At 38.2% G+C, this 27,757-nt stretch overlaps 1 protein-coding gene across 4 annotated transcripts; it reads left to right on the forward strand.

Moving 5' to 3' along the window:
• Nucleotides 1–126: 126 nt before the first annotated feature.
• Nucleotides 127–27,757, forward strand: si:ch73-15b2.5 (rho guanine nucleotide exchange factor 19). 4 transcript variants are annotated; one of them, XM_051931309.1, is made up of 14 exons: nt 127–273; nt 5,158–5,422; nt 13,807–13,966; nt 14,166–14,242; nt 14,337–14,572; nt 15,376–15,536; nt 16,612–16,764; nt 19,189–19,318; nt 19,782–19,856; nt 20,045–20,137; nt 20,766–20,923; nt 21,071–21,232; nt 27,400–27,469; nt 27,672–27,757. In XM_051931309.1, exons 1-13 carry the CDS (start codon nt 142–144, stop codon nt 27,464–27,466), a joined length of 1,869 nt encoding a protein of 622 aa, XP_051787269.1. In that variant the 5' UTR covers nt 127–141; the 3' UTR covers nt 27,467–27,469; nt 27,672–27,757. The 4 variants fall into 4 exon arrangements, with proteins under 4 accessions (XP_051787269.1, XP_028663664.2, XP_028663663.2 ...); XM_028807831.2 differs by having other exon boundaries at nt 161–277; XM_028807830.2 differs by having other exon boundaries at nt 193–281.

Raw genomic sequence — 27,757 nt, forward strand, 5'->3', positions numbered from 1 at the left:
TTGCAAGATTATCAAATTATGAGCGCCCGTGGCTTCTTCATCCATCAGTGGTTCAATGCCCGCGGTGAGTACAGTGGCGCACGCGCGTGCTGTGGGTGTCAGGCTGACTCAGCTGTTAAATAAAGCGCAGCGAAAGCGTGGATGGTTGTCACGTGCCTGCTAATTGGCTGTTATCAAGACGACTTCGCTCCATTTGTACCTTATTCGCGCGTGACAGGCTGCTCGAGAGGAGGCTTTTCCTTAAGTCGACTTAATCATGTATTTGCCGCCGCGGTAGGTAGGTAAGTAAGTAAGTTGGTGCAATAAAATATTACGACTTTCTACGGTTCATATCACTCAAACGTTAAGCAATGTTTTAGATACTAACCAACTGCCAGGTCCGTCCCATCAGCCCATAAGTAGGGTAAGTCCTTTGCTCTGCGGGGCGCTGCACTTTACTCTTCTCTTCTGTACATCTTTAAAGATCAATTTCGAAAATTCAGTCATTAACAATATCAAGGGAAACCCTGTAACTCCTTCCACTTTAAAATCCTCAACCCCAATCGGTCCATTAGCTACGTTCGCTTGTTAGCTGGACCGAGGTAGACACACGCCGATCCACTGGGGTGTAGTTGCGAGAGCATTGTGCCAGCCCTATACCTTTATGTTTGCCTTGAGTCGCATGCTGCCTGGACTGGCACTGTCTGCCTTGGGCATTAAAACGAGGATCAAATGGGTTCACTTTGCTAGAAATCCAAGTGAACCGCTCGTATGTTTCGGTAATCTGATTTCTGACAAGGATGAAGTTGTCCGCTTGTTCGCAGCTGATTATTATTACAGGTCTGGGCTACCATTTGAGATCGAGTATTTTAAAAAGTATACAATGATGATGTCGTTAAACCTGATAGCTAGATCGCTAAAATTCCACATTTTAATCTAATACTAGAGTGTCTGGATAATTAATTTGCAGACTGGCACACTTCTTTATCTGTTTTATTGGATGGTGTTTAACCGGCTCTCTAAATAGTTAAATGGTGTTGGGACACTTTTCTTTTCACGAATCGTCGACAAACGGGACCGTAAATGCGTGTGTGTGTGTGTGTGTGTTGTGTTTTATGTGAACAGCCGTCTGCCAACAGAGATTGAATGGATTGACTATGATCCCTACTGAAAACTAGCTAACTGAAAGTTTGGAATAGATAGATAGATAGATACAGTACTTTATTAATCCCCAAGGGGGGAAAAAAGATAGATGCGCATAATCTCTTATCAATTTAATAATCGTGCTTGCAAGAGTGAAAGTCAAAATCTGCTGAGATGTGGGTTTTTTCTTCAAGTCAAGTCTTATTTGCTTAAAAGTACTGATATTTTGATTAGTCATAATTTACTGATAGCAGTCAATCACCTAATATACACCTCCAAAAAGTTGCTTTTCTTTTTAAGTTATACATAAAACGTTGCAATTACCCATTTTCTCCTGCATATGTGAAAATCTCTCTAGAAATAAAATTCACACTTTTTTTGTCTTAAATAAATGCACTCATACACATATACCAGTAGTTGGGGGATCCTGTACACCCCGATTGCTTTTTTTTATTACCTGCTAGCATGGGTGTGCTGAAATGTAATCATAAAGCTGTTGTCAATAAAGGGGGCACTACTTTAATCCTGTTACAGCTTGCCAAGTCAACATAGTTGGAGGAATATTTTGGACAAAGTTAAATATACACATAAGTACTGTGAAATTTGACAATAAATAACATGAAATGTGAGTAAAAATAATTAAATGGGTTGCTAAATATCCATCCATCCATCCATTTTCCAACCCGCTGAATCCGAACACAGGGTCACGGGGGTCTGCTGGAGCCAATCCCAGCCAACACAGGGCACAAGGCAGGGAACCAATCCTGGGCAGGGTGCCAACCCACCGCAAGACACACACAAACACACCCACACACCAAGCACACACTAGGGCCAAGTTAGAATCGCCAATCCACCTAACCTGCATGTCTTTGGACTGTGGGAGGAAACCGGAGCGCCCGGAGGAAACCCACGCAGACACGGGGAGAACATGCAAACTCCACACAGGGAGGACCCGGGAATCGAACCCAGGTCCCCAGATGTCCCAACTGCGAGGCAGCAGCGCTACCCACTGCGGGTTGCTAAATATATTGTCTATATATATTTTTTATATTTTATATGATTTTATTAGTGAATAGTCAGCAGAGTGGAGGTATGCACTTTGCTTACTTGGGTATCCTGTGGTTTATGCGCGCGCTCAGACTTGTGACTGAGTTGGATATGAGTGCAAAGAAAAGTTGCCCAGAGTGAGCATTCAGAGTGGTTACTTTGATTAAAGAAACTCTGAATTGATCAGTAGAAGCCTACATCCTGAAGTGTCTGTTGTACTGTAAATTTTGCACTTGATGTCCAAAAGGTTTACATCTGCTCTAATAGTTAGATGAGGGAAAGTGACAGTTTTCGTTTCAGTGCATATTAAATGTTGCATGCAGTGCAACTGAAATAAAGAAATCATTAAATACATAAAGAAATAAGCAAAAAAGTGACACTTTTTTTTTCCCTCATGTTTCATATTACAATTTATTTATGGTCACATTGTACAGTAATAATTCTTTACATTTATATAGCGCTTTTCTCACTACTCAAAGCACTCTCCACACAGGGAGGACCCAGGAAGTAAACCCACAATCTCCTTACTACAAAGCAGCAGCACTACCACTGTGCCACATGCAAGGATAGTACTTTTCTTTATGTATTTAAGTTTGTCTGAAATGTTCCTTCCATAGATGTCTACTTGCAGGTATGGACCAGGAATAACACTGGCATGGGATTTTTATTCAGACTGGCCTCCACAATTGGCCAGATATCCACCACCTTTGCATCCCCTTTTAGGGGATGTGCAGTATATGTTCCATTCCCTTATTGATTTGCAGGTAAAGAAGTGCAGTATACGCTCTTACATAAAAGTACAAACTGTGCGTGTGCTGCTGTGTTCCCCCTGACTCTATGTGGTACTCCAGCTCGTCCATTTTCATCCTGCCTCCCACCAGCTGTGCCCTGCAGATGCTACACTTTACTGAACTTTGACAAAATGTAAGAATCTGTGAGGGTCTAGATAGATAGACTTTATTAATCCCAAGGGGAAATTCTCAATAGTGAAGTCTAATAGATGAACAGAGCTACATTTTAGTTCTAACTAAACTTATGTTCACTGCTTGCTAGTTAATTTTAACTCCACACGTGTTGGAAAATAGGCATCTAATCCTTGTACAAGAAATCATGAAACACTTGATCAATGGCTACAATAAACTAAAGGAAATCACTTCAAAGAGAAGTGTTAACTATGATGTCGCCCTGTTTAACGCCGGATATTAAGACTGTGTTCTTAAACTTGTAACTTGCTCTTCTCCGCTGTGGTTGCTACTTAAAAAACTACTTTTAGTTTTGGTGTTTTGATGAAAACAGTCTTAGCTTGTTCACCATCCTTGATAGTCATAGTAAACCGACTGGTGAGCTGACCACTTTTGCACTCTGACACTGCTGCAGTCCTTTGTTCAAAAATTGCTGTTTTTCCTCTATTGGAGTAATTGCAGATGGAAGATGCTGGCAGTTAAAGGTTATTACTTTTTAACAATATAATACATTTATCAATATGTTGGTGTAGGTTGTAAAGCTGATTTGTGATGGCGGTATCTCCCCAGTCCACTCCCAGTGGGATATCTGTATAAGTGTGAAGCTTGTATGTTTTCACTGAAGTTGTATGGGTTTTCTTTCTGAGTCCAGTGACTTGCCCTTGGGTTGATTGGTGACTTATACATTTACAGAAACTAGTGTGAGAGTCAAGCATGATGTTTGTTTCTGCCTGGTGACAATGGCTGCTAGGACATGCTCCACCATCTTGTGAACCTTAACTGGAAATCCTGGGCTCTGAAAATTCATTGATGGAAAAGTTAAGAAATGCAAAGAGAATTTTCCTGTCATCAGGCTAGATTGATTGATTTTTTTCCACGATGACTTACCTAAACTTCTCTTTTAGTTATGTAAAATCCACCACTGTCTCCATTTCATTTTCTTCCCTTAAAAGTTTGTTCAGATTTCCATGTTGCCTCTTTTATTTATATAAAAAAAAAAAAAAAAAAAAAAAAAAAATTGTTTGATTCGTGTCTTGCATATATGCATATACGCTACTGGTCAAAAGGGGTTGTGTTTTTTTTTACTTGAAATTTAAGCAATTCAAGTGCAGATAATAACCTGAAATACCAAGAACTGTCAAATAATGTAATCTTCAGATTTATACACAACCCATAACTTGTTTCCTGAAAAAAGGCATTTAACAACTTACAGATTTTGTGCAGGAATGGAAGGTAATTAAGCTTTGAAAGTTAATGCAAAAAATTCCTACAGGTGCCCCATCTTTTGTTGATTACTTTCAAACCCTCTGTCTATATACAGTAAAAGCATTGGACCAAACTGTGTTGCTACACCCTTTAAAATGTTGTTTTGACAATGTTGCACAGTATATTGCTGTAATAATGACAAGAGAAATGCAATTTACAAAGGATGGGGAAATAGACCATTATAACACTTAAAAAGTGTAGGTCTTTCCTTTAGAGAAATTGCGAAGGAAGCCAAGGTATCCTAAGTACAGTATATTATTAAAAGGAACTTCTAAACTGGCAGAAAGTCTGGCAGAGCCAAAGCTACAAAAGAACATGTTTCTGAGAGTCAACAGCTTGTGTGATAGGTACCTCACAGGACAACAACTTTAAGCACAGCCTAACAGTGGCCTCACTTTCCATACTTTTAATTTTAGAGTACACTGAGACAATTAACTGTGTATATTTCAATAAAAAATTCCAGTGAGTTTGTGTGGTTCTGTCCACTTCAAGACTGCAGCAGTTCATTCACCCTGGCTTCTTGGAGTCCATCACAGACTTCAGTGCTGTGAAGCACATAGTTTCTTGTGTCTAGTCTCTTTATAGCATGTATTTGCTATTTTTTTACTCCTTCATACAATAATAATCCTCAAACCATATATGGTTGATAAAGCAGAATGTGCCTTCATAAGTATGTACTCCAAAGTTTGTCTCTCTGTAGTTTTATTTTAACGCTTCTGTTTAGGTGATCAGGATGTTATTTCTTTCATTCTTTTCACAGCTTCCTTGCACTCTCCCTTGTTCTGCTACAACAATCATGGATATGTTCTGCAAGAAGCAGACCTTCTCAGACTCTCCTTCTAAACACCAAGCATCCTGTGAGAAGTCAAAGGTGCAGGGAGAATCTAAACATGGCCTGCCTTCATTCTTCAAGGTCAAAAAGTCCCGTGCCTCTGATGAGCATAAGAAGTCTGCATCTCTTGAAGATCTTACTGGTCGAAGACCCAAAGGAAAAATTGGGCTGCATCCTGCTGAGGCCAGATATGGTTAGTGCACAAAATAGAAAAAAAGGAATTGCATGCGTTTCACAAACTGTTATCTATTAAGCCCCAAGTGAATAGGGATGCACTGATAAGGGCTTTTTGTACAGATCATGATATCTGGTAATTTCTTTGCACCTATCTGTCAATGTCAATGCAACCATTTATAAAACAGAGGAAAATAGGACTATTTCTGACAAGATATGCAGTACAGTGAAATGTAACATTTATTTGTATGAAATTTCAGTTCCATGTATGGTGTCTTCTCAACCACAGTTGGTTGATTAACAATTAAATAAGGAATTAATTCACAGGCTATAGCCATGTAACAATTTTTTCTTTCTTTTGATGGGGTAACCAACCTAACAACAACTGGAAAACTTGCATTCTTTTTTTTCTTTCAATTTTCAATGATAAAGAAATGATAACAATAACAAACATTTTTCCTGCAGAAGCTGGAGGTTTTTCATAATATGCAACAGCATCTGTGCCTTGTTGCAGGAAACCGATTCTGTCTTTTGTTGACCTAACAAATTGCTCGCTTTTCATATGGGCCTGGCTGACACATGTATGCTACTTTGACAATGACAGAGATCTGTTATTCCACTACTGTGATGGATTTAATATCTTGGGATTATTGCTTTGAAAGAGACCCTGAAATTACAGTATAATTAAACATGCAGAAGTATTTAGCATTACATTAAATACCATATTTCATATGTAAAAGATAAGCTTGACACTTTAATTTGACAGCCCTATAAATAACCAGTTATGTAATGGCAGTTAACTCTTTCAAGCCTAAGCCTAAAAATTCTGCCTGGCATTTTCCTTGGTATTTTTGACCTTTTAAAGTAATATCACATCAGGTTTTTTGTTTTCTCAGATTTAGTATAAATTCAGCCTTATTGTTGTTATTATAAATGCCGTTGCATTATTTAAAATTATGAAAACTGTACAAGCACCCAAAAAACTCACTAACTGGGTTAAAAAAAAAGAAGAAATTTTTGAACTGATAAGTTACTTTTTGTCTATATGGTTTAATGTACCAGTATGTGGACACTTTTTGTGCCTCCCCCTTTTAATTTCTGAATATTATATCAGAATATTACACATGAGCCTCATTCAGGGAACATCTAATAGGTTACAACCTACAGATGTTCTGTAGCAATCAAAGTAAACGAAGCCTTGCAATTTGAAGCAAACTATTTGTACATGTGTCCAAACTTCTGTTAATTACTTAAAAGCCCTCAGTTTGTCTTAAAGCAGAATTGGAACAGACTGTGTTATTGCACCCACTAAGGTACTAGTTAGGCAATTTGCAAGTAATAATGGCAAGAAAACTGCAATTAACAAATGAAATGAGACAGAGCATTATTACCCTTTAGAAGTGTAGGCCTTTCATTTAGAGGAATTGCAAAAAAATTCAAAGTGTCAGAGTACACAATCCAAAGGTATTTGGAAACTGGAAGAAACTCTGGTAGGAAGAGATCTGGCAGACACAGTCACATTCCAATCAGAAGACAAGTTTCTGGGGATCACCAGCATGTGTCATAGGCACCTCACAGCACAACAGCTTCAAGAACAGCTTAACAGTCGTCAAAAAGCAAGTCTCAGTTTCTACTGTGAAGAGGAGACTTTGTCCAATCTGCAGTACTGCACAGCCAGTATTTCAAGGCCCTGTTTTGTCCATTAAGGAATGACCTTCTTATGGCCACTCTCCCTGCCAAACCTGCAGCACAAAATCTCCTTTTCACATTAGAAGAAAAAATCGACTTTCTCGTGTACTCAGATGGAGATTTGAGCAGTAAACCACAAGACAATGATTATATTTTTATATTCTGTACATTAAAGAACCATCAACAACAAATCAAATTAATAATACATTGAGCAATTATTATAAAAGTAAAGTTGAATAAATCGGACTCTGCAGCTGCATGAATAAAAGGTAAAGTTCCACTTCTGGTTAACGGAAATAGCCCAAAAGTTGATAGAAATCTATCTTTTGTACCTAATATCTATCTATCTATCTATCTATCTATCTATCTATCTATCTATCTATCTATCTATCTATCTAATACTTGTATGTAAAATTTGGTTGACCTAAATGAAAGCGTACTCAAGTTATCATGTTTACATACATACACACAGACACAATTTCAAAAATGGTATTTTTGGACTCGGGGAGGTATAAAACTTCGAGATTCATCAAAATATCATCTTTGGATGATTACAATACTTTCCCTATACTTCGTATACGAGAAAGTAAAAACTGGAAAAACTGAGGTGTTCTAAAACTTTTGTGTGTAAAATATATAGATATAGAGGCTATAACAATTAACATCATTGATGATAAATGATTTTAGAAGTCGCTACCATGATATGTTAAGGCTTTACATTTAGCATGTGATTGCAGGTATTGAGTCTATTGAGAAATTCTAATTTAAGTGAAAAAAATACTGTTATGCTTTCAAGATTTAAAAAAAAAAAAAAAGCCATTCATTATTGCTGCTTTTATTCCATTATGGAATTAGTTGAGAAACAATATGATTACTGCATGCTTCAGGTATGTAATGTGACTAATCAACTGTCGGATATAATCATTTTATCTTGTATTATCATTCATTTGAATGATGGCAAAATTATTAGTTATTTTAATAAAGTGACATACATAGCCCAAATAAAGAATGAAGGGTTTGCATTCATCCTCTAATTGCTTTGAATTCGGCTATAGTTGCCCATCCAACACTCCATTTTTCATACTGGCTTATCTAGTTCAGGGTTCAAGGAAGCTGACATCTATCCCAGTGTGTTACAAAACCTTGGACAGGGTGGCACGCTTCACACGTCCTTCTACAAAGGTTACAGAATGAGCTGCTCAATATTCATTCCAAATTTTTGTCATTCATTGGGCTTTTAAAGCCAAAGAAATGCATAAAAGTAGAACAAATAAAATTAGACTAATGGGGGAGAAAATACATATAACACGTGTTTAAGTGGAACAGAAGTGAATGAGATGCCACCTCCACTTAGGAGTAATTACTGCCCTTCATTAATTCTAAATTTGGTGCTCAGGCGTAAGCAATAGCAAACTCTAATCATTTATGTGAGGTATTTTGAAAACAATTAAACAAAAGCTGTTTTACAGAAATTCAGAAATATTTCACAAAAGTAGGCTTAATTTTGTGGCAAATCAAAAAAAGACTGTGATCTGAAAAATTTTAAATACTAACTAATTTGAATTTTCAATTAAATATAACTCTTTAAGAATCATTAACCAGCTACTGTCTCCTCCGTATACAGATGCATATATAAATTTCACAAACTTCGCAAAGTGATTTTCTATCAAACCTGGTTTGAAAAGTGTATTTTAATAAAGTGTTGGTATAAATGAAAATATCCTGATATTTTAGTATTCAGTAATTGATATGGAAATGATCAAAATATTTAAATTTTTATTTTCAGCGTTGATTTTAAACAGTATTTTCACTTACTAGAGTGAAAATGTCAGTGAGTGTGTTTTTTCTATGTACACATGATAAATCTGAAACTCTATACTGAAATTCATGTGGACGGCAAGCCCCACCATCACACATGAAACTCAAGCCTTGTATATACTGTTAGGTTTGTCACTTCATTCACCAAGAGTAACATCTGTCACACTTTGAGATAAAGGTGGATTTAATTACAGTGGAAGGTTGAAAACCAAAGAACTTAAAAATAATGTCGTTTCATATTCGCATCGGGAAAGAAATCCTGTCGTTTTGCATAATCAGTGAAAAATGAGCTCCCTCAATGATGGGAACAACTGTGCTGTGGGAGAACCAGAAAAGAAAACCCATCGGAGTAGCGGTAATCCCTAATCTCACTTGTACTTGATGATAATCCATTCCAGTTGCATCATTGCTTCTGGCATCTTAAAATCCTTATGTGATAGTGCACACTCTAGTTCATCAATAATATTCAGAACTTCTTTTGCAAAGTACTTATTTTAATGATCTTCGGCTGGTTTTTGATGCAGTGCTGTGAAGAGAAAGTAGAAAGGCTTGAAATATGATACTCGCTTCATCTTGTAAAAGGTAAATCAAACAATACACTCTAGGCGACTTTTGTTACTGTTTCTCAACAGTTTTGCTCTTCTTCCCTTTGCAATTGACCTCAGCATTGAAAATGTTTGCTTAACCTAAAAGTTAGTAACAAGACTTGTTGCTATGCATTTTTTATTTATTTATTTATTTTTTTTCCTCAAATGTCATTTTCAAGCATACTTGTAGTATTGTTATGAAGGAGATCATTGTGCAAAGAATAAGATGTATTTATATACTTCAATATTTATAACCTTGAATACTCAAAATAATTAGTCCAGTTAATTGATCAGCAAAATAGTTGATGAGATATATATATATATATATATATATAATAAACAGAATGCTTGGTGTCAATTTTATTAGGCCCACTTTCACGTTAACGAAAACTACCAACTTCTCCACACAACCATTTAAGTGGCTGCAGTTCAGTATACTGTATGTAGTAGGCAGACTTGTCAAAGGGTTTATCTGTTTGACCAAACTTTGGAAAGGATAATATATAAGGAATATGTGACTTGCTGTTATTGGTGCCAAAGTGGTGATCTTGGATCTCTGGAGAATTTGTAGAAAATGGTGCAATTAACATCCATGAGTAGCAGTTCTCTGAATGAAAACCACTTGTTAATGGGAAGGAGAATGAGCCAACTCCATTCACTATAACAGAATGCACAGTCTGTTGAACCTTTTAAAGTAAAGCAAAAGACCATGTTTTGAGCCGTTCATGTCGGCTAAGACGTAGAAAATGAGATTACAGCAGGCATGTGATTACCAAAACTGTATTTTTATAAAAACGCCACCTGGTTTGACAAAGTTTCTGCTGTGATCAGTAAAATGAGGGCAAGAATTTTGTGTAGACCGGATTTGGAGTCAGGATGGACCATGAATTCCCAAGGGATGTTTCTAGCACTTTGAACCCATGTCTTGAACAACTGTCCTGGGAGCAATACAGATCTGATTTTTAGAAATGTGGATGTAAAAGAGGACACCGAGTGTATATATAAAATTAACTATAAGAGAGATTTTAATTTATGTGTGTGCAGTGAATAAACCTGTTGTTTTAGATTTTAGAGAGCAAACATTATCAAAGAGGGCTAAGCTTCCCTGCACTGACCAAAGACACAAATGAGTGTACCTGTAAAATGAACTCCCTGATAACTCCTACCATCTGCAGTAGGAAGTGCAGCCTTCAGGAAAAGAGGCAGTTTGTGCTAAAATCATGTCAGTATGCTGATGTTTCTTCACTGCAATGCAGATATTTTAAAATCCAGGGAATAGTCAAGCCTGTATTAGCATTTCTTCTAACAGAAGTTTCAGTTTTCAGCATATGCTGTCTGTGCTAAGGTGTTCCTAGGAAGAATTTTAGTGACAGCATGCATAGGGAACAAAAGAAGGCAGATTTACACCGATATCATCTTTATATGTTGGTTTTATGTATTTTTAAACGTTTTCATCCATACTTTGATGGTTGGGCTTGAAAAGTGGTTTTCTTTAACTACCTTTCCACTGACGGACAATAAAAGTAAAACCCAACTTTGGAGACTGTACATGTTTAACTTTTCAAAACGAAGGACTTGTGCAGCAGCAAGGAAGAACAAACCTTGAGGCTATCAGTTTTATTTGACTGGTAATCTTGTCCATAAGCTCAAAGCAGTATGTCTTCTTACAGACACAGAAAAGGGATGCAGTAGAAATACTTTATTAAAGACTTCCATGAAAACCCACGTGAATAAATGCAATTTAGACCTCACCACCTACGAGAATAGCTCTCTGTACTGTACCAGATGGAGAAAGTACAGTATGTGAGAGGAATTCCAGCTTGTTGACACTGGTTAGTTGGCATCAGCACGCTGTATCACTATTAACATGAACCATTTCAATATGCTTGTACTACGTACAATATCATACCTCATGATGTCTGTCCAACCTGTTGGAAGGACTATGCATTTTTATTTGTTCTCATTATTTATCTTTAGATACATAGGTCACTCTGTGATAGAACATCTTAATCTATGAGATATAATAAATGGTCACTGGATGACATCCCCTTTGGTGCTTGTTGGCTTAATAAAAGAAAGATTTCAAGCCAGACAGCCAACCATAGTTCATACTTTCTTATACACCTACTAAGAGCAAAATATCACTTACATTTCAGCAGTCACCTTTTTGTGACAGTATGGTGCACTTGTTAGTGCTTCTAGGAACAGGGTTTAAATTGCCATCTTGATAACACCTATGTAGGCCTTTTCTTGTTATGTAATAATATGAAGCCTAGAATTTTATTATTCTACATGTGCCTCCCTTGGTGTATTGCACACATCATATATAACAGGCACTATGTTTCAAAGCAATCTATTAACCACCTTCCATTGCTATACTACAGTAGACTGTGATGAGCTCATTAAGATGCTCGGGTCTTTTACTGCAGCAGTGGTCACATGTACCAGAGTATAGTAGTTCTTACTTGCATTTCCAACCGAAATGCAGCAAATTGCCACTGTGAAGCACCTTGATAACAAAAATGTACAAATTATACATAACTTCATTTTCTTTAATAGAAAACATAAATCGGCTTAACTAATGTATTCTGTAATCCTTTTTCTTATGCTCCCATTAGGTATGCTTTCTAGCTATAAAACTTTTCCTTCTATAATTATTTTGAATACGTGGCAATGCCTCTTCACCTAAATTGGATTTCTGTCCAGGTCCAGCAGAGGTATTTTGGGTGATCTTGTCTGGATATCTTTGACTGTTAAATTTTTGTCTGTAAGTCATTCATAAAAGAGCAGGGTCCTCGGCAACAGCTCCTTGGAGGCCTTTGTTTACTTATAAGAGTAAGATATTTATATCATAACCTACTGTTTTCTATAGTCATTTCTTCAAACATTGGCACACTGTGTGTAAAGTTGATGCCCCTTTTAATTTTAGGATTACTCACTTGAGGTATCACACCAAAGGCTTTTTCAAAGTGTAGCCATCAGCACATGTTTTGTCCTGCATTTACCTATTTAATGGTGGTGGATGTATGGCCTTATACAGCTTAACAATTAAAAAATAAGGCCTAACTGGATTTAATCAAATAAAGTACAGTATTATTCAACACCAGATGGCAGTGTTAAAATGTAAATTTTTGAGTGTCCCTAGATATCTATAGAAAGGCTGTATACTTTCACAAAACTAAATGCACATTAAAAGTTATCATCAAGTGATTCTCTTAGACATGTAAAGTCAATCCAGCTAAGTATGCTTGGGTTCATTTAACTTCACCACCTGTAATATCCCTTCAGGATTTCTCTCCGTACTCTGGTGTCCTCAATTCTTTAAGGCATTTTGTTAGGTAAAATGGTGACTCTAAAATGATCAGTCCTGGACAGGTTTTCACTCCAACCAGTGTCCAAATTAGAAATCGGTCATTGCTGATAATGAAACTTAGCATTAAACTATATGCTTTGTTAGTGCTTTCATTAATCAGACACATTTTAGTTACCTGATATATCAGAGGGCCTCAATTACAGTCCTGGAGGTCCATAGTGGATGCAAGTTCATGTCAATTTCTTAATTAGAACCCATTAATTTACTACTAATGTAGTATGTTTTCTTGGGCTTAGTTATCTTCGTTACAAATCAGAACCAATAAATGTCTATTTTAGTATTTAGCTGCAGCATTTAAGTTTTAATAGCCGTCTGTTTTCTTAACCAGACATCAGTTAATAATGAAATACAGATAACCGATAAACCAGCAGCTCTCCAGCTAACATGCTTTCTTTAAAACTCATACATATGCACCATGAAGTTTCTCTGTTAAGAAATGCTTAGAACAAATGAGAGGGGAATTGGAGAAAAAATTGAAGTTTAAATCTTTTCTGGTCCACAAAACGCATGGATAATTTTCTCAGAGAAGGAAACTGTCTACAGTGCAATTAAAATTTCTCTTGGATAAATGAAAGCACTAACAAACCAAATAGTTAAATAACAAGTTTCATTATCCGTAACGACCGTCTTCTAATCAGGAAACTATTTGGAAAGAACACCTGCAGCCACGGCTGCCCTCCAGGACTATGATTGAGGACCCCTGCTAAAGTCTAAAATGTCCTGGTGTGACTTAGCCAGTGATGAACTGGCACACTGTCCAGGGTGAATTCCTTTCTTTTCACCTCCACTGCCAGGTTTGCCTCCAGTTCTCCTGGAATCCTAAAATTTGATCAAATGGGTTTTGTTGATATATGAACTTTTCAAAATGTGTCACATACAGTCTGTTCCAGTGAGCTATTTGTTTAAAGACCATAAATCTCTCCTCTTGTCTGACAGGTGTCGATAGACTTCAAAAACCCATCCTTATGTGCACCTCTGCCATTGACTCCGACTGGCTGATTGTTGAGAGCTCTTCTGCTGGTGACCAGCCCTTCTCAGTCTCACAAGGCAGAGAGGCAAATGAATGTCTTCGAGATGGTCCTGTCAGAACATCTGGGTAAATTTCTTTGTTTATACAGAATAGAGCACATTTAATATAGTACATTGCCATAAAGTGCTTACAAGGCATTCAAGGATATGGTTAACATTTAGTGCTGCATTTACTAAGAAAACAGGCTGCAAATAATTGAAAACGGACAATATTTTGAAGTTTCAGACACCATTGAAGTATATCACTACCTGCTTATCCATTTCAGTACTGACAAAAGGAGCCTGGGAATTGTACATAACATGGAAAAGAGGACACGGAGAGAATCCAAGTACATTCATTCTTGTAAGTGGGAGCAGGCTGCTGGAATCGAGAGGGAGTGAAGTCACAACGGTTTTTGAGCATTGCCCATGTGAGTTTCATATTCTGTCTGCTTTAGTGCCCCTCTACCAGGACTACTGGTTGACCTACGTTAAGGAAGACATGAAGAAGCACAGCAGTAATACGAGCCACCTTAGCGCCATGCTGTCCGTGGCTGGCCTCCTATCCACCTCACTTATTGGCTCTACCCCATCTCTAAAGGAAACCAACTTCTCTTGCTGGCAAGACTTGCCTGAGGTGAAAAGTCGTGGACTTCTGGAGGGCCTCACTCCACAGCAAAGACGCCTACAAGAGGTATGGCATTTCACTTGGGTGGTGATGTCCTTCTATTATAATTGATATATAGCATTAATGTTGTAAAAAATGGTGCTAGAAACAAGTTTGAAAAAAATAATGCATCTGGAAATATTTTGGATTAAAGAAGGTATGGAACAAGGAAGTACCTCAGGGACATGGCCGTTCAGTCCCTGGTATTGTTTTATTGTTTAAAGGATATTTATTGCTATTTGCATGTGGTGCCACCTCTGAAAACATGAGACAAGGTCCCATGAGTTATGATAGATGGGATATCTGTTCAATGAAGAGCAAAATCACTCGTGCTAGGCTAATCCAAAGTGGCCAGTGAACTACACCTGAAATATGGACAGCTGTAAATGGCAACAGGCAGACTAACCACATTCTATAGAGCGTATCTGTCTGACGCAACTTGTGTGATTTAGTTAGGATGATGATCATGCTTACCATTGCCAAGAAGCTACACTATTGCAATTAAGGTCTGCAAATCCAGTCACTGTGTTAGATTTAATTTTGTGCAGTGATGCCATCTAAAAAGCAGAATTAGAATTTTTAGTAATTTGTTGAACAAACTGTCAGCTTCTGGGTAAATAGGAGAATCGTGTTGGGTTTAGAGTTGAATTTATACTCTAACAATTACATGAAGCTACAGTGTAGCTATGGTGATAACAGTGGAGGAGGCTAAAAACTGGCTTCTGGCACTATAAAGTGTGCAGCTTCCTTTCCTGATCTGTTCTATTACTATATTTTGTGGTTTGTCACACTGCCAAGGCTCTGCTTGTGATATTTTGTTTTTCTAACAGGCTATGTTTGAAGTGATCACATCGGAAGCCTCATACTTCAAGAGCCTGACTGTGGCAGTCAACCATTTTGTGAGATCACGAGAACTTAGCCAGTCTCTCTGCTCCATGGAACGACACACACTGTTTTCCAACCTACTGGAGGTCCATGATGTCAGTGAGAGGTGCCCCACCATATTCTGTACAGAACTCAAAGTACCACTCTAATGTATATCTAGACAATATTGTCATTGGTTGAATTTGCTCTGCTCTGTGTTTATGTGGCTAAAGTAAAATGGAGCTTGGTCTGTTCATACACCAACTTAAAATCTGCTGTATGCACAAAAAAAAAAAAAAATCTGAAGGCTGATTAGTAACCTGAATAACAGCCTTCCAGCAGCATGCTTAGAGCCTGTTGTAGAAGTTGCCCTTCTTTGGAAACGTAACTTGACAATCTAAGAGTCTAAACACTGTCTTCCGAAGGTTACATGTTGACAGTCCAAAAAGGCGATATTTACTGAGTGTCCATGCCTAATCTAGGTTATTTGTGCAATAGTGAGTGTGGTTTCACCATCACCTTGCCGAGTGCTGAAGAACTCCTTAAATTTACTTTACAGTTACTTATTTGTCTTATGCCTTTTTCCAAGGTGACTTACAATATTTGAGATACAATTGGCTACATTACTTTTTGTTTTTCCAAGTGGAGCACAGGCAGGTGATGTGACTTGCTCATGGTTACACGGTGTCCGTGTCAGGATTTGAAACAACCTCTGAGTTTGAAGTCCAAACACTTCACCACTATGCCACACTGCCTACCTCTTTGCTGAACTAGATATTATCTAAGTAGACAGATTAATAGGAATGTTTTTCTTTTACATTAGCTGCCACCCCAAAACCCCCAGTTTCCCCTGATAATTAGTGACTTGTTGTGGCCAGATTGAGGGCATTTGCTCGCCCCCAAAGGCCAGTTTGAACTGGTTCCTCCTTTTATTTTTCTATAATTGCAAATCATTTTACTTTCTCCCCCTGCAATCATTCAGTAGTAATAAAAACCTTGACTGCTTTGTATCAGAATAAGCCATTCCAGATGTGCTGCCAAGTTCACAAGACTGAATCATCTCTGCCCATTTTTCATTGTGTGTTTATAGAGTTTAACTTTAGTCACTCTAAGCTGCTGGACCTTTTGCAGAGTAAGCCTGATTTCCATTGCATGCATGGTCAGTGCTGTAGCTAAAATGTCATACTCCTTCTGGCCCTCAGGTTTCTGTTGGATTTGGAGGAGAGACTAGAAGAAAGTGTGATATTGACGGACCTTAGCGACCTGATTCTGAAGCACAGTGCTGCCTTCCGGCGGGTTTATGTTCCTTATGTCACCAACCAGATGTACCAGGATTCTTTGGTACAGCGTCTACTGTGAGTCTCTTTAATTTTAGTATTTGTGAGTGAGGAATTTGGGGTAATTTCCCTCCAATTAAAAAAAAAATGCTTCTCTAGATCTAGGCAAGAAAAATAGCAATAAATATGTTGTAGTTTGTGAAACTAATCATCTTTCTTACATATGACTGCTTTACATTTATATGTTTATATTGCTATTGAAATGAGGGTATGAATTTAAAGCCAAACACAGTTGCTTGTAAACGATGGTGAAGGAGACCAAGAAATGGCTCCAGAAATAGAGAGATTGGGAGGCTTCAGTAGGATAACTTTCTTGATGCATTTGGGGTTGGGTGGACACATTGGGGACAGACTGGCCATCACTCTTTAATTAGAGAAAAACAAATTTCTCATTACATTTGCTTATAATCTACTGAAAATTATGTATACTTGCCTGACTGTTGAAAGCAAATAATTTTCTGTAATTCATTTCCAATGTGGTCTGTATAGCTTAGTGTGCCTATAGACATGACACTGTTGCTGTGCTCAAGAAGAGTACCTGAAGTTGAGAGGGGAAGGGGCTGTCCGGAGAATGGGTATTTCTACAGTTGTTTGTATGTTAGAAAAGTAAGCCATCCATTTAAAAAAGGTGTTTTCCATGATCACTAGGGGGTAACTTTTCGTGCAGTTGTGAGCAATTCTGCCTCACAGTTATAGTAACCTGATTTGTTTCAACCCTGCCTGGTCACTGTCTACAGTATGTACAGTTTATAGACTTTGTTTCTGAATGGGATTCTCTTTCACTTCTGGCTTTCCGTCCATAGCCTAAAGACATGCAGGGGAAGTTGACTGGTAACTCTGAATTTGCCTGTTTATAAGTTTATGTGAGCGGTATATAAAATGGCCTTGATGGCCATCCAGGGTTAGTTCCAGTATTGTTGGGATAGATTCTGGTCACTGTGGTCTTTAATTGGATTTAGGAGATCTGATGAAAGATGGGTGTTCTTAGTATGCCTGTAATTTTATATATATAAAAAAAAAAAACACATTTCTCAGATAGTGTTCACCCCTGCTGTTTTCTACTAGCCCTAATTTAAGGTGGTGACCCAGCTAGACCTCCATTTCAGTTGTGCTGTTGCCTGAGACAGCTGTGATGTTCTGTATGTGTGCATCCACTTTAATGTTCCTATTAAGCATGGTAACTTGACACTTGATGAGTTGTGTGTTACATTTGTTTGGTCCTGCAGTACATATTTCCTCCTGGGGAAAAAAATTGTGTTGCATGAAGTTTAAAAAGCCTTGTAGTTGAACAACAACATTTATTTATATAGCACATTTTCATACAAATAATGTAGCTCAAAGTGCTTTACATGCTGAAGAAAAGAGAAAAAAAGACAAAGTAAGAATTAAAATAAGACAACACTAATTAACATAGAATAAGAGTAAGGTCCGATGGCCAGGGAGGACAGAAAAAAAAAAAAAAAAAAAAAACTCCAGACGGCTGGAGAAAAAAATAAAATCTGCAGGGGTTCCAGACCATGAGACCACCCAGGCCCCTCTGGGCATTCTACCTAACATAAATGAACATTCCTCTTTGTATTTAGGGTTCTCATGGAAGGACTTGATGAATAGGATGACACTATACTCTGGGATCTATGGCAAGCCTTGTTGTCATCGTAAGTCTCTGTTGCAAGAGTATGTGGCATGCAGATTGCTGTATCTGGCTGATAGAGCAGAGCAGTCATTCATGTTAAAGCTACTGTAGGAGCACCTCATTTTTCAGATGCATATAGCAGGAATACCTACCTGTGTGTGAGAGAGAGAGAGTTGACAAGACACTAGAAGCTACACTACAGCCTGACTATTACCATTAACTAACTGACGACTTGCAAAGAGAGATCAAAAATGAAGTTAAATGGTAGTTGGCTTTAACCTCTGAGTTTTATCTATCCAATTAAGCATTCCATACTGTCTGCTCTGGACTGCAAAAGCTCATTTGCTTCAGTGATTCCTGGATATTTCTTCCAGGACCCTTGACAAGCTGTGGTTCTGTGGTTTGGAATGTCCATTTATCTTATATTGATGTGTGGAACATACTACACCTGTATCACCTGGGTTTAAGTTCTACAGTATAACAGTCTACAGTATTCCCTCCATTTACTGAGATTGCATAGTAACATTTTAGGTTTGCAGTCAGTCATAGTCTATTCCCATGTTGATCAGGTGTAGGATGTGAACCAATCCTGGATGAATCACAAGCCGATTACAGGACACACTCCTATCCAGTTACTTATGCTGGGCCAATTTAATCTAGCATGCCCATCTTGAGGTGGGACAGCATAACATGATATGAAAAACGGGCAAACTCTACATCAACACTCATTGAAATACAGTACATTTAGTCTTTTGCCAACCTTCTTTACATCCCGATTTTTATGTATGTGCACTCTGCACCTCATTTAGCCAGGAAAACCCAAAGTTTGCTGTTGCTTTAAAGATGCTTGAGGATCAGCGGATATGTCAAAGACAGCCTCTGAAGTCTTTCCTGGTGTTGCCGTTCCAGAGAATCACCCGACTCAAAATTGTTCTTGAGGTAACTGAACTGCTTTTTGATTGGTCATTATTAGAGTGTGTCTTGGACTGTTAAGTTGTATGCTTGAAATCAGCGTATTTAAATCTCATTGGGTTGGACTGGTGCCACCAGACTCAAATATTTGATAAATTTCTTGAGTAATGATGATCCAATAGTGGGAATAGGGTGAGGTGCAGATGGGTGGCTTTCTGCTTCCTTCCACCCACCCTTTTCTACTGTCTTGACCCTTCTCTCTTTCCTGCCTGTATACACTCTATTAAATTCTTCTCTCCCCATGTTGAATGTGTTCAGTGACTCGCACATCTGTCTTGTACAGCTTTCCCACTTTCCCACTCTCTGTTCTTTTGTAAAAACCCATCCAGAAAACTGCATTTTCTGGCTTCCTCAGAGTTGAAGGTAGAAGTGGCAGATAACCTGTGGCCGTGTTTTTTTTTTTTTGCCTCTCGCTTACTCTCTCTTTCAGAATGTCCTGAGGCTGACTGATCCTGAGTCCACAACACTCAAGTCACTGAAGAAGGCTATTGCAGCTATTTCAGAGGTGTGTATCTTAAACCTTCTCTGGGGTAGCTTCTCTCCCCTACTTTAAATTGTTCTTGCTATGACAAACTCCCCAAACCCTTTATCTTTCTGTTAGTGGATTAATTGAAGGTTGACCCATTCAGGCCATCAGTAGTTCTTACAGGAATAAAGTTACAGCAAGTACTGACCCTTTCATTCTTTTTGTAGATTGTGTGCGAGTGCAATGAAAGCGTTAGGAGGATGAAACAAACAGAGGAGTTGGTGTTGCTGGAGAAGAGCCTGGAATTCTTTAAAGTCAAGGTCCTTTGTGTTAATTAGTGTCTTAATACTTCTTTGCATGACTTTAGAACATTAGAACGATCTAGATGAGAACAGGCCATTCAGGCCAACAAAGCTTGCCAGTCTTATACACTTATTTCTTCCAAAATAACATCAAGTTGAGTTTTAAAAGCCCCCAAAGTCTTACCATCTACCACACTACTTGGTAGCTTATTCCAAGTGTCTATCATTCTTTGTGTAAAGAAAAACTTCCTAATGTTTGTGCAAAATTTACCCTTAACAAGACTTTGCAATATACCGCTCACTTAAACTGTTGCTATTGATACTTGAAATGCCTCAAAGGGGTATGACAGTTACCATGATTTATACTATGTGGATTTAAAAAAAAAAAAAAAAAAAAGCTGATCATTACATTATTACGTAACTATTGTCCTTCCCTTGAGAGTACTACATTTCAAAATTCTGTAGATTCCAAATAGATTTCAGGAGGATGTGAAGCAGAATGGAGTGACATTTACTGCTAACACTACTATTGTTGAATCTTTAGGAAGACGACTGGGGAGGCCCAATGTGCTCTTCAAAACCTTATACTCGGTCTAGCTCTGGTCATGACAATGAACTGTATTGACTTTTTTTCCTCTCTCTCCAGTCTATCCCACTAATTACAAGAGGGCGTTGGTTAGTGCACCAGGGTGGATTGCTTCAGGTTGTCATTGAGGAATCCGTGGCAAGTTATAGATATAGAGCTCTGAAATCTGTCCACCTGCATCTCTTCAATGACCTTCTGCTGGTCTCCCAAAAGAAGGAGTAAGGCTGCTGGTTTTTGTGCAATTTCTTGATCCTGTTTTCTGATGCATTTTGTTTTGGTATTTCTGCAATTTGGGGCTTATGTAATTGAGTTATGTTTAAAACGGTCATTGTTTTCTCTCTTTCTCTTTCTGGTACTTGTGGTAGAGAAGGACGATTTAGTGTTCTGGATTATACTCAGCCATGCCAGGTCAAAGCCATGAGACTTGCTGGAAAACCTCCGGGAATGCCAGACAAAATCTTCCTCCTACATCTTGGCAGAAACCATGCAGGCTCTGCTGTGGACTTTTTCCTGAAATCAGAAAGCGAGTAGGTATTATATAGGGGAAATTGACCATTGGGGGGAAAAAAAAAATATTTTTTTTTCCTTTGTTTGTCTGATGTGTCTGTGGATTCCCTCCCAAACCCCAAACCCCCCAACCCATCTCGTAGATGGCCATATTTAACTGGGTAATAAATCGACCCAGTGAGTGGGCAGAGACGAGTGGGTCCTTGCAATGGATAGGTGTCCTGTCCATCATTGTGCCCAATTATTTATTTTTTGGAGCTGAAATCCAGAATATTTTTTTTAATTTGTTTCCCCATACTCCAAACCCCACCATGAAAAAATTGCTGCCTGAAGCAGTGGTCTAACCCAGAAGTTCTCAGTGTTCAGTCCAGGCCCTAATCCCTATAGTTGAGGCTGCAGGTGTTTGTTCTAACCAGTTTCTTAATCAGTTAGTCATTGTTGCCTTTAATTAACCTGTTTAATTAGCTGACCTGTTTTTTCCCTTTTATGTTGCATTTACAAAAATACAGAAGTGTGCAATTTATTCTTTTAGATTTATATTTTTTCTTGTATCTTTTAACTGATTTGTTTTTGCTTTTAATTAACATTTTTGTGTGAAGTTTGCTTTCTTAATTGTATGTGAATTCAGATAATTAATGTTGGGCAGAGCAGACACCAGCAGAAATGACTCGGACAGGAGCAACTCCCACTTGTGTGCTCATTAGTAAATAATTCTGCAGATAACAGTATTCAATTTTTAAAAACAATTTAAAAGGAAATAATGAATTCTTACCAATCTAACGTATACATTTCTGCTTCATTCAGTAAAAATATAGCTTAACCAGTTAATAATTAAAAACACTGAAACTAGGAAATGATGGCTTGTTTAATTAAGGTACAAGTCCAGTTAAGAGAAGCAATGGGTTGGGACAAAAGCCTGCAGCCGCAGGGGGCCATGAGTGCGGAGAACACTAGTCTAACCAATGTGGAAGATCAAGGTATGCAGGTTCATTCTGGTCATAACTGACTCTGAAGTGTGGCATATGGTGAGCCAAACTAAAGGTTTAATTGGGCCAGATCCTAGTTGAATTTTAATAGCTTGTTCTTAAAACATTCTAAAATATTTGAGAACAAGCCATTCGGCCCATCGAAACTTGCCATTTCTATCCACTGAATTCCTCCAGAATAATATCAAGTCAATTTTTGAATGTCCCTGAAGTCCCGCTTTCCACTGCCCTACATGATCATTTATTCCACATTTCTAGCTTCTCTGTGTGAAGAGATACTATCTAAAGTCTGTGTGAAATTTGCCCTTAACTTTTCCAACCAATGTCCTTGTGCTCATGCTGAACTCATTTTAAAGTAACAGCCGGCTCTAACTGTACTAATTCCTTTCATAATTTTCAAAACTTTGTGTCCTATCTTAATCCCCATTTGCTTAGATTGAAAATGTTCAATTCTCATGCTCTGTAGTCCTGGAATCAGCCTAGTCACTTTTCTGTGGACTTTTTCTAGCACTGCTATGCCTTTGTTGTTGTTGCCAGGAATCCTAGCCTCCATGCAGTACTGTAGATGAGGCCTTAACAGTGTGTTATAAAGCTTAAGCATAACCTTTTTTCACTTGTACTCCATACATCATGCTATATAACCACATATTCAAATAGCCTTCTTCATGGCTTCTGTAAGCTGTCTGACTATAGATTGTGACATGTCCACTATGACTCCCTAGTCCTTCTCAAAAGGGCACTTTCCAGTTTTAGACCTTCCATTGTCTATTCAAATCTAACGTTTCTTCTTCCAATGTGTAGTACCTTACATTTATTTAGTATTTCAAGCTCCACAAGGCATAGTTGATGTTAGAATCAAGTCCAACAATTGCAAGTTTCGGAACCCCTGTATTGTATAAGTTAGCAGGGCTTGGATCCAGGTGGGTGACCTCAGTCAGTTAAGTGGCATGACCTCTCCTCCCTAAATCTAAGGTGCCAACATTTCTAAATCCAGGATTAGAAAGGTAATCTGGATGAAATGTGTAAGCATTTGACTTTAACAAGCTTTGGTTAAACTATATTGGGAAGAGGATGTTCGGGATAGAGCTGCCAGGCTAGAGAAACAGAGGAAGGCCTAAGAGGAGTTTTATAGATGTGGCAAGAGAAGACATGCAGGTGGTGGATGTAATGGTTCAAGATGAGGACAGGAAGATATGGAACAAGGTGATCCACTGTGGCAACCCCTAATGGAAGCAGCCAAAAGAAGCAGCAGCAGCAGATTACAGTATACGTCCATTTTGTTGGAATAGTAGGTTAGGTAAGCATTACCTTTTTTAATGGAGTAAATGTTGGTACCATATAATAATCAAACTAATTTAAAGAGTTAAGGTGTTTACTGCTTATTTATTTTTTCAGTTTCCTTTCCAGTTGAGATTTTGGTTTTGACTTCTAGATTCTGACATTGTTTGTTTGGTTTATAGTGGATGAAAACCAAAACCTTCAAATTAAGGGGTGCAGGCTCGTGGACACATTTTATTTATTTATTTATTTATTTATTTTATTTTTTTTATCAACCTCCAAGATTGAGTAACTGTTAAAATAAAAACTTTGGGAGTCGTCTATCCTTGGGGCAATTAGTAGGAGTGTGACTAAATCTACTTCAGCTGCTACCTCTCCTTCCAATAGGTGGCACCAGAGGTTTAAAATTGGCATTGAAATAATATCCTGTACATGTTTTTATATACACTCACGTACACACAATATGAAATGTGCAGGAAGGTCTGAGAACTTGTATTAATGTTTACAATATACATTATGATGCAATGCATGCTGAATAGCAATGGCTTTTTAAAGGTGACTAAACAAAGGAAGACACTAAAAAAGAAAAATATCCATCCATCCGTCCATTTTCTAAATCTTCTTCTCCAGATTGGTGACACTGGAAAGCTGGAGCCTGTCCCAGCAAACATCTGGTGCAAGGCAGAAACAATTTCTGGACAGGGAATGGATGTGTCTTAAAGGAACTTGTTGGTTTAAACAGAAATACCATGTTTATGTGAAATTCTCTCTCTGTCTGGCACCAAAAACATAATTCCACTGTCAAAGAAGTGCTATAATTTTGATCTGCTTTTTTGGAGATGCTGTATATTGGATGACTCAACTTTATCAACAGAATTAGGAATTTAAAAACACTACAAATTATCCTTGAAGAAATCCTTGAGCCTTCTATCCAGGGTCTAAGGGCTCATTTATACTTCATGTACCGAACGCATACGCACCCACATCATGGCTGCCATGCGTTCCCAGCGTTCATTTGACGCGTCCTCTGAGCAGGTCCTCAGAAATTGATGCTTGCGCAAGTTGCAGTACCAGCAAAAGTCAGGGAGTACAGTGTGCTAAAAGTTGGAATGTGACATCCGAGTCTCTGGTTACTATCTACATGTGACAGAAAGCCGCTTTGCGAATCCTACGAGATTGATGTACACGCTTCGATGTTTGATGAATGGTTCGATGTGGTGAAGCAAAATGCCGACATACAAATGCATTCGTGGCGCTTTTATATTCAAGTGTTGCATATTCCCAATCGTAATGATATGATACATTTTAGAAGTCTCTCATACCTTCCTCCGGACCTGACAGCAGCGGCAAACAGCAATAGATCGCTACACAGAACACATTAAATGTATGATATTCCAACTCTCTGCACATTTAGAATCCTTAGATTTATACTTGATATCACTTTCATGATGAAATGCATTAAAGTATGTATGTTACATTTTACAGAGTTAATTTCGTTTAAACAAATACTGTTAATATTTACACACGTGTGTGACACAGTGGCAGAGCGGTAGCACAGCTGTCTCGCAGGGAGTCACGTTGCTGGTATTCTCTGCCTGGAGTTTGCAGGTTTTCCTGCTGTGTTTCCACACTGTCCTCCGGTTTCCTTCCAAAGATATACAGATTTGGTGACACTAAAATGACGCTAGTGTATGCGAGTGCTTGTATTCATGTTGCGATGAGCTGATACCCGTCCAGGGATTGTTTCACCCTCGTACCCAATGCTTGCTGGAATGGACAAATCCCTGGATTGACGGATTTAATCATTAAACATCCTTTTCAGAGATATTGCGGTAAGGTGTCATTGGAATTTAATGGGTGTTCCAGGCAATTCACAACCCAGCGAAGCCAAACCTGTTCTCACCGTGATATCTAACACTGCAACCTGGTGGATTCCTCCAGATTTCCGTAAAGTACGCGCACGAGTATAAACAGTAAAATGCTTGCGTAGCAGGAGCGTCCGCTGCAGCATGCGTTGCATGAAGTATAAACCCAGCCTAAAAGTGGTGCCAAAAATATTCCCTCTAGGATGATTATTCTAAGAATTTCAGCAAAGCTTCCAAAAAAAGCTACTGGACCCACATGGGGGGAAAAAACTATGAAACAGTTTTGAAGGAGTTGTGGATTTGAAATTGGTTTGTCAGGTAGAACACGGATGGAAATTATGTGGAGATTTTGTACAAACATTTGGATGATTTTCTTCATACAGTTGAGCCATACATGCATGGATATGTTATCAGATGTTTTAAGATAGTTTGAGGAGCTTAGAATCTCGATTTGATGACATTTTGCAAACACTAGATGAAGGAATTGACAGGCGAAACATTATAGAACACTCCCCATGCTCAACAAAATGTTTCCCTTGTTCAAAGGATAGATTTAAGATGGAGAGACAAAAAAAAAAACTGTCTTTGAATGGTAGGGTCAATGTCCCCTTCCCAACTTGCAGAAATCTTAAGACAGCTCACCAATCTTGGGAGCAGTTAGTCTTGTAAGGAAAAACAGAGCAAAAAATGAGCAAACTAATTATCAGATGTTTTAAAACTGGTAAAGCATTTGGTTTTCTTTATTCAATATGAAGACTTTTTTTTGCTAAATAACATGTGTTTTTTGTTTTCTACTGCACATAGCAGTTTTTTTGTCAACAATACATAACGGAAACTTTGTGGATATAAGCCTTTTTTTGAAAAGTAAGGACTGGATTTTATCAAGCAGGGATTTCAAAGTAAAGCTGCTGCCATTTATCCATTGTTCCCTTTTTCTTCCTTGCTTATGCAGTTCAGCATAAGGTGGGTTGTATACAAGGCAGCGTTTAGTTTATGCTTTAGCAGATTAGAAAAACACATGTTTTGGCCGCAAACGTGAAGTACCTGAAAGAACACCTGCACAGATATGAAGGAGAATATGGAAACCCCACATAAACTCTGCCCAGTCCAGGATTTTTTACCAGGATTTGAGGGTTGTGAGGCAGTAGGACTAACACGTGGTGCTGTGTGTTTGGTATGTAACGGCACAACAGATTCTGGTCCTGGAGGGCCACAGTAGCTGCAGATTTTCATTCTAACGCTTTTATTTAGTGACCAGTTTTTGCTGCCTATTTACTATAAATCTTTTTGCCTTCATTTTAATTGACTTGCCATTTAAGACTCTGCACCCTTAACTGCTTTTTTTTCTTTCTTAATTAGCAGCCGTGCAATAATGAGATACAAAATGGGCCAACACGTGGCCAGCAAACCAGTGTCCATCAAACAATAACTGAAAATAAAGAAAGGTGAAGGTCTTAGTAATGTTGATCTGCTCTGCTACACAAACATTTTGATGGAGCGCTTAGGAAAAAAAGAAAATCGACCAGTTTGGAAATGTCTGCTGTAGTAGAGCGAAAGCATCAACACACCATGAACTTAAATAACTGGTGTAATTAATAACAAGTTTCAGCTTCTAATTAAGAAAGTGAGTGAGATTGGCTGGAGTTTGAGGTCCCAACTCAACTCTAACCAACTTCACAACTCATTTTTTTGGCTGTCACTTATGGAAAAAGAAGCAATTCAGAGGACTGAGATTAAAAAATGAAAGGAAAAATAAGTCCAAATCACAGAAACTGGTCACTTTATAAGGTGGCAGGGAGGAAAATGGGCAGCCAATGTGATCCTCCAGGATCAGAGTTGGATACCTCTGGTATATAATATACACATGCTTACAGTATGTGTTGTAGGTAAAGTGGAAAAACCTTGTGATACCAGTGAGTCTGAACTACTTAAATCTGTTTTTGATTCTGGTTAGCCTGACTAACTGCAATCAGCCCAGTGGCTTTGAAATAAGAGATGTGAATGTGTGTGGGCATATACAGTATAAAGAATCAACTTCTGTTTAATTCTTATTTTTAGCAGTGAAACAGAAAAATGGATTATGGCCCTGTCCCCTCCTAAAGCAGCTATGGACTCCACACATTAGCCGGTATGTTGGGCTCCATCACAGATTCTAAGGACTGGTGGGTGTGAGTAGGTGGGGGACATTAGAGTAACTGTGACTGCCCACAGTTCTATGGGTTGGAATATTTTCCTTGGCTCCATGTAAAAAGATGAGAATTAAGGGGTGGAGGTGGCATAAAAAATTTGTCCCTTTTTATATTAATGAATGCCTTATTTTTCTTCTTCAGATACTTGCTGGGATGCTTCTTTTATATAGTCTTCTGATGCCTCCGAGAGCAAATTATGTATTTTAATATTTACTACTAATAAAAAC

This window comes from Erpetoichthys calabaricus, chromosome 8, assembly GCF_900747795.2.
Source record: "Erpetoichthys calabaricus chromosome 8, fErpCal1.3, whole genome shotgun sequence".
Lineage (NCBI taxonomy): Eukaryota > Metazoa > Chordata > Cladistia > Polypteriformes > Polypteridae > Erpetoichthys > Erpetoichthys calabaricus.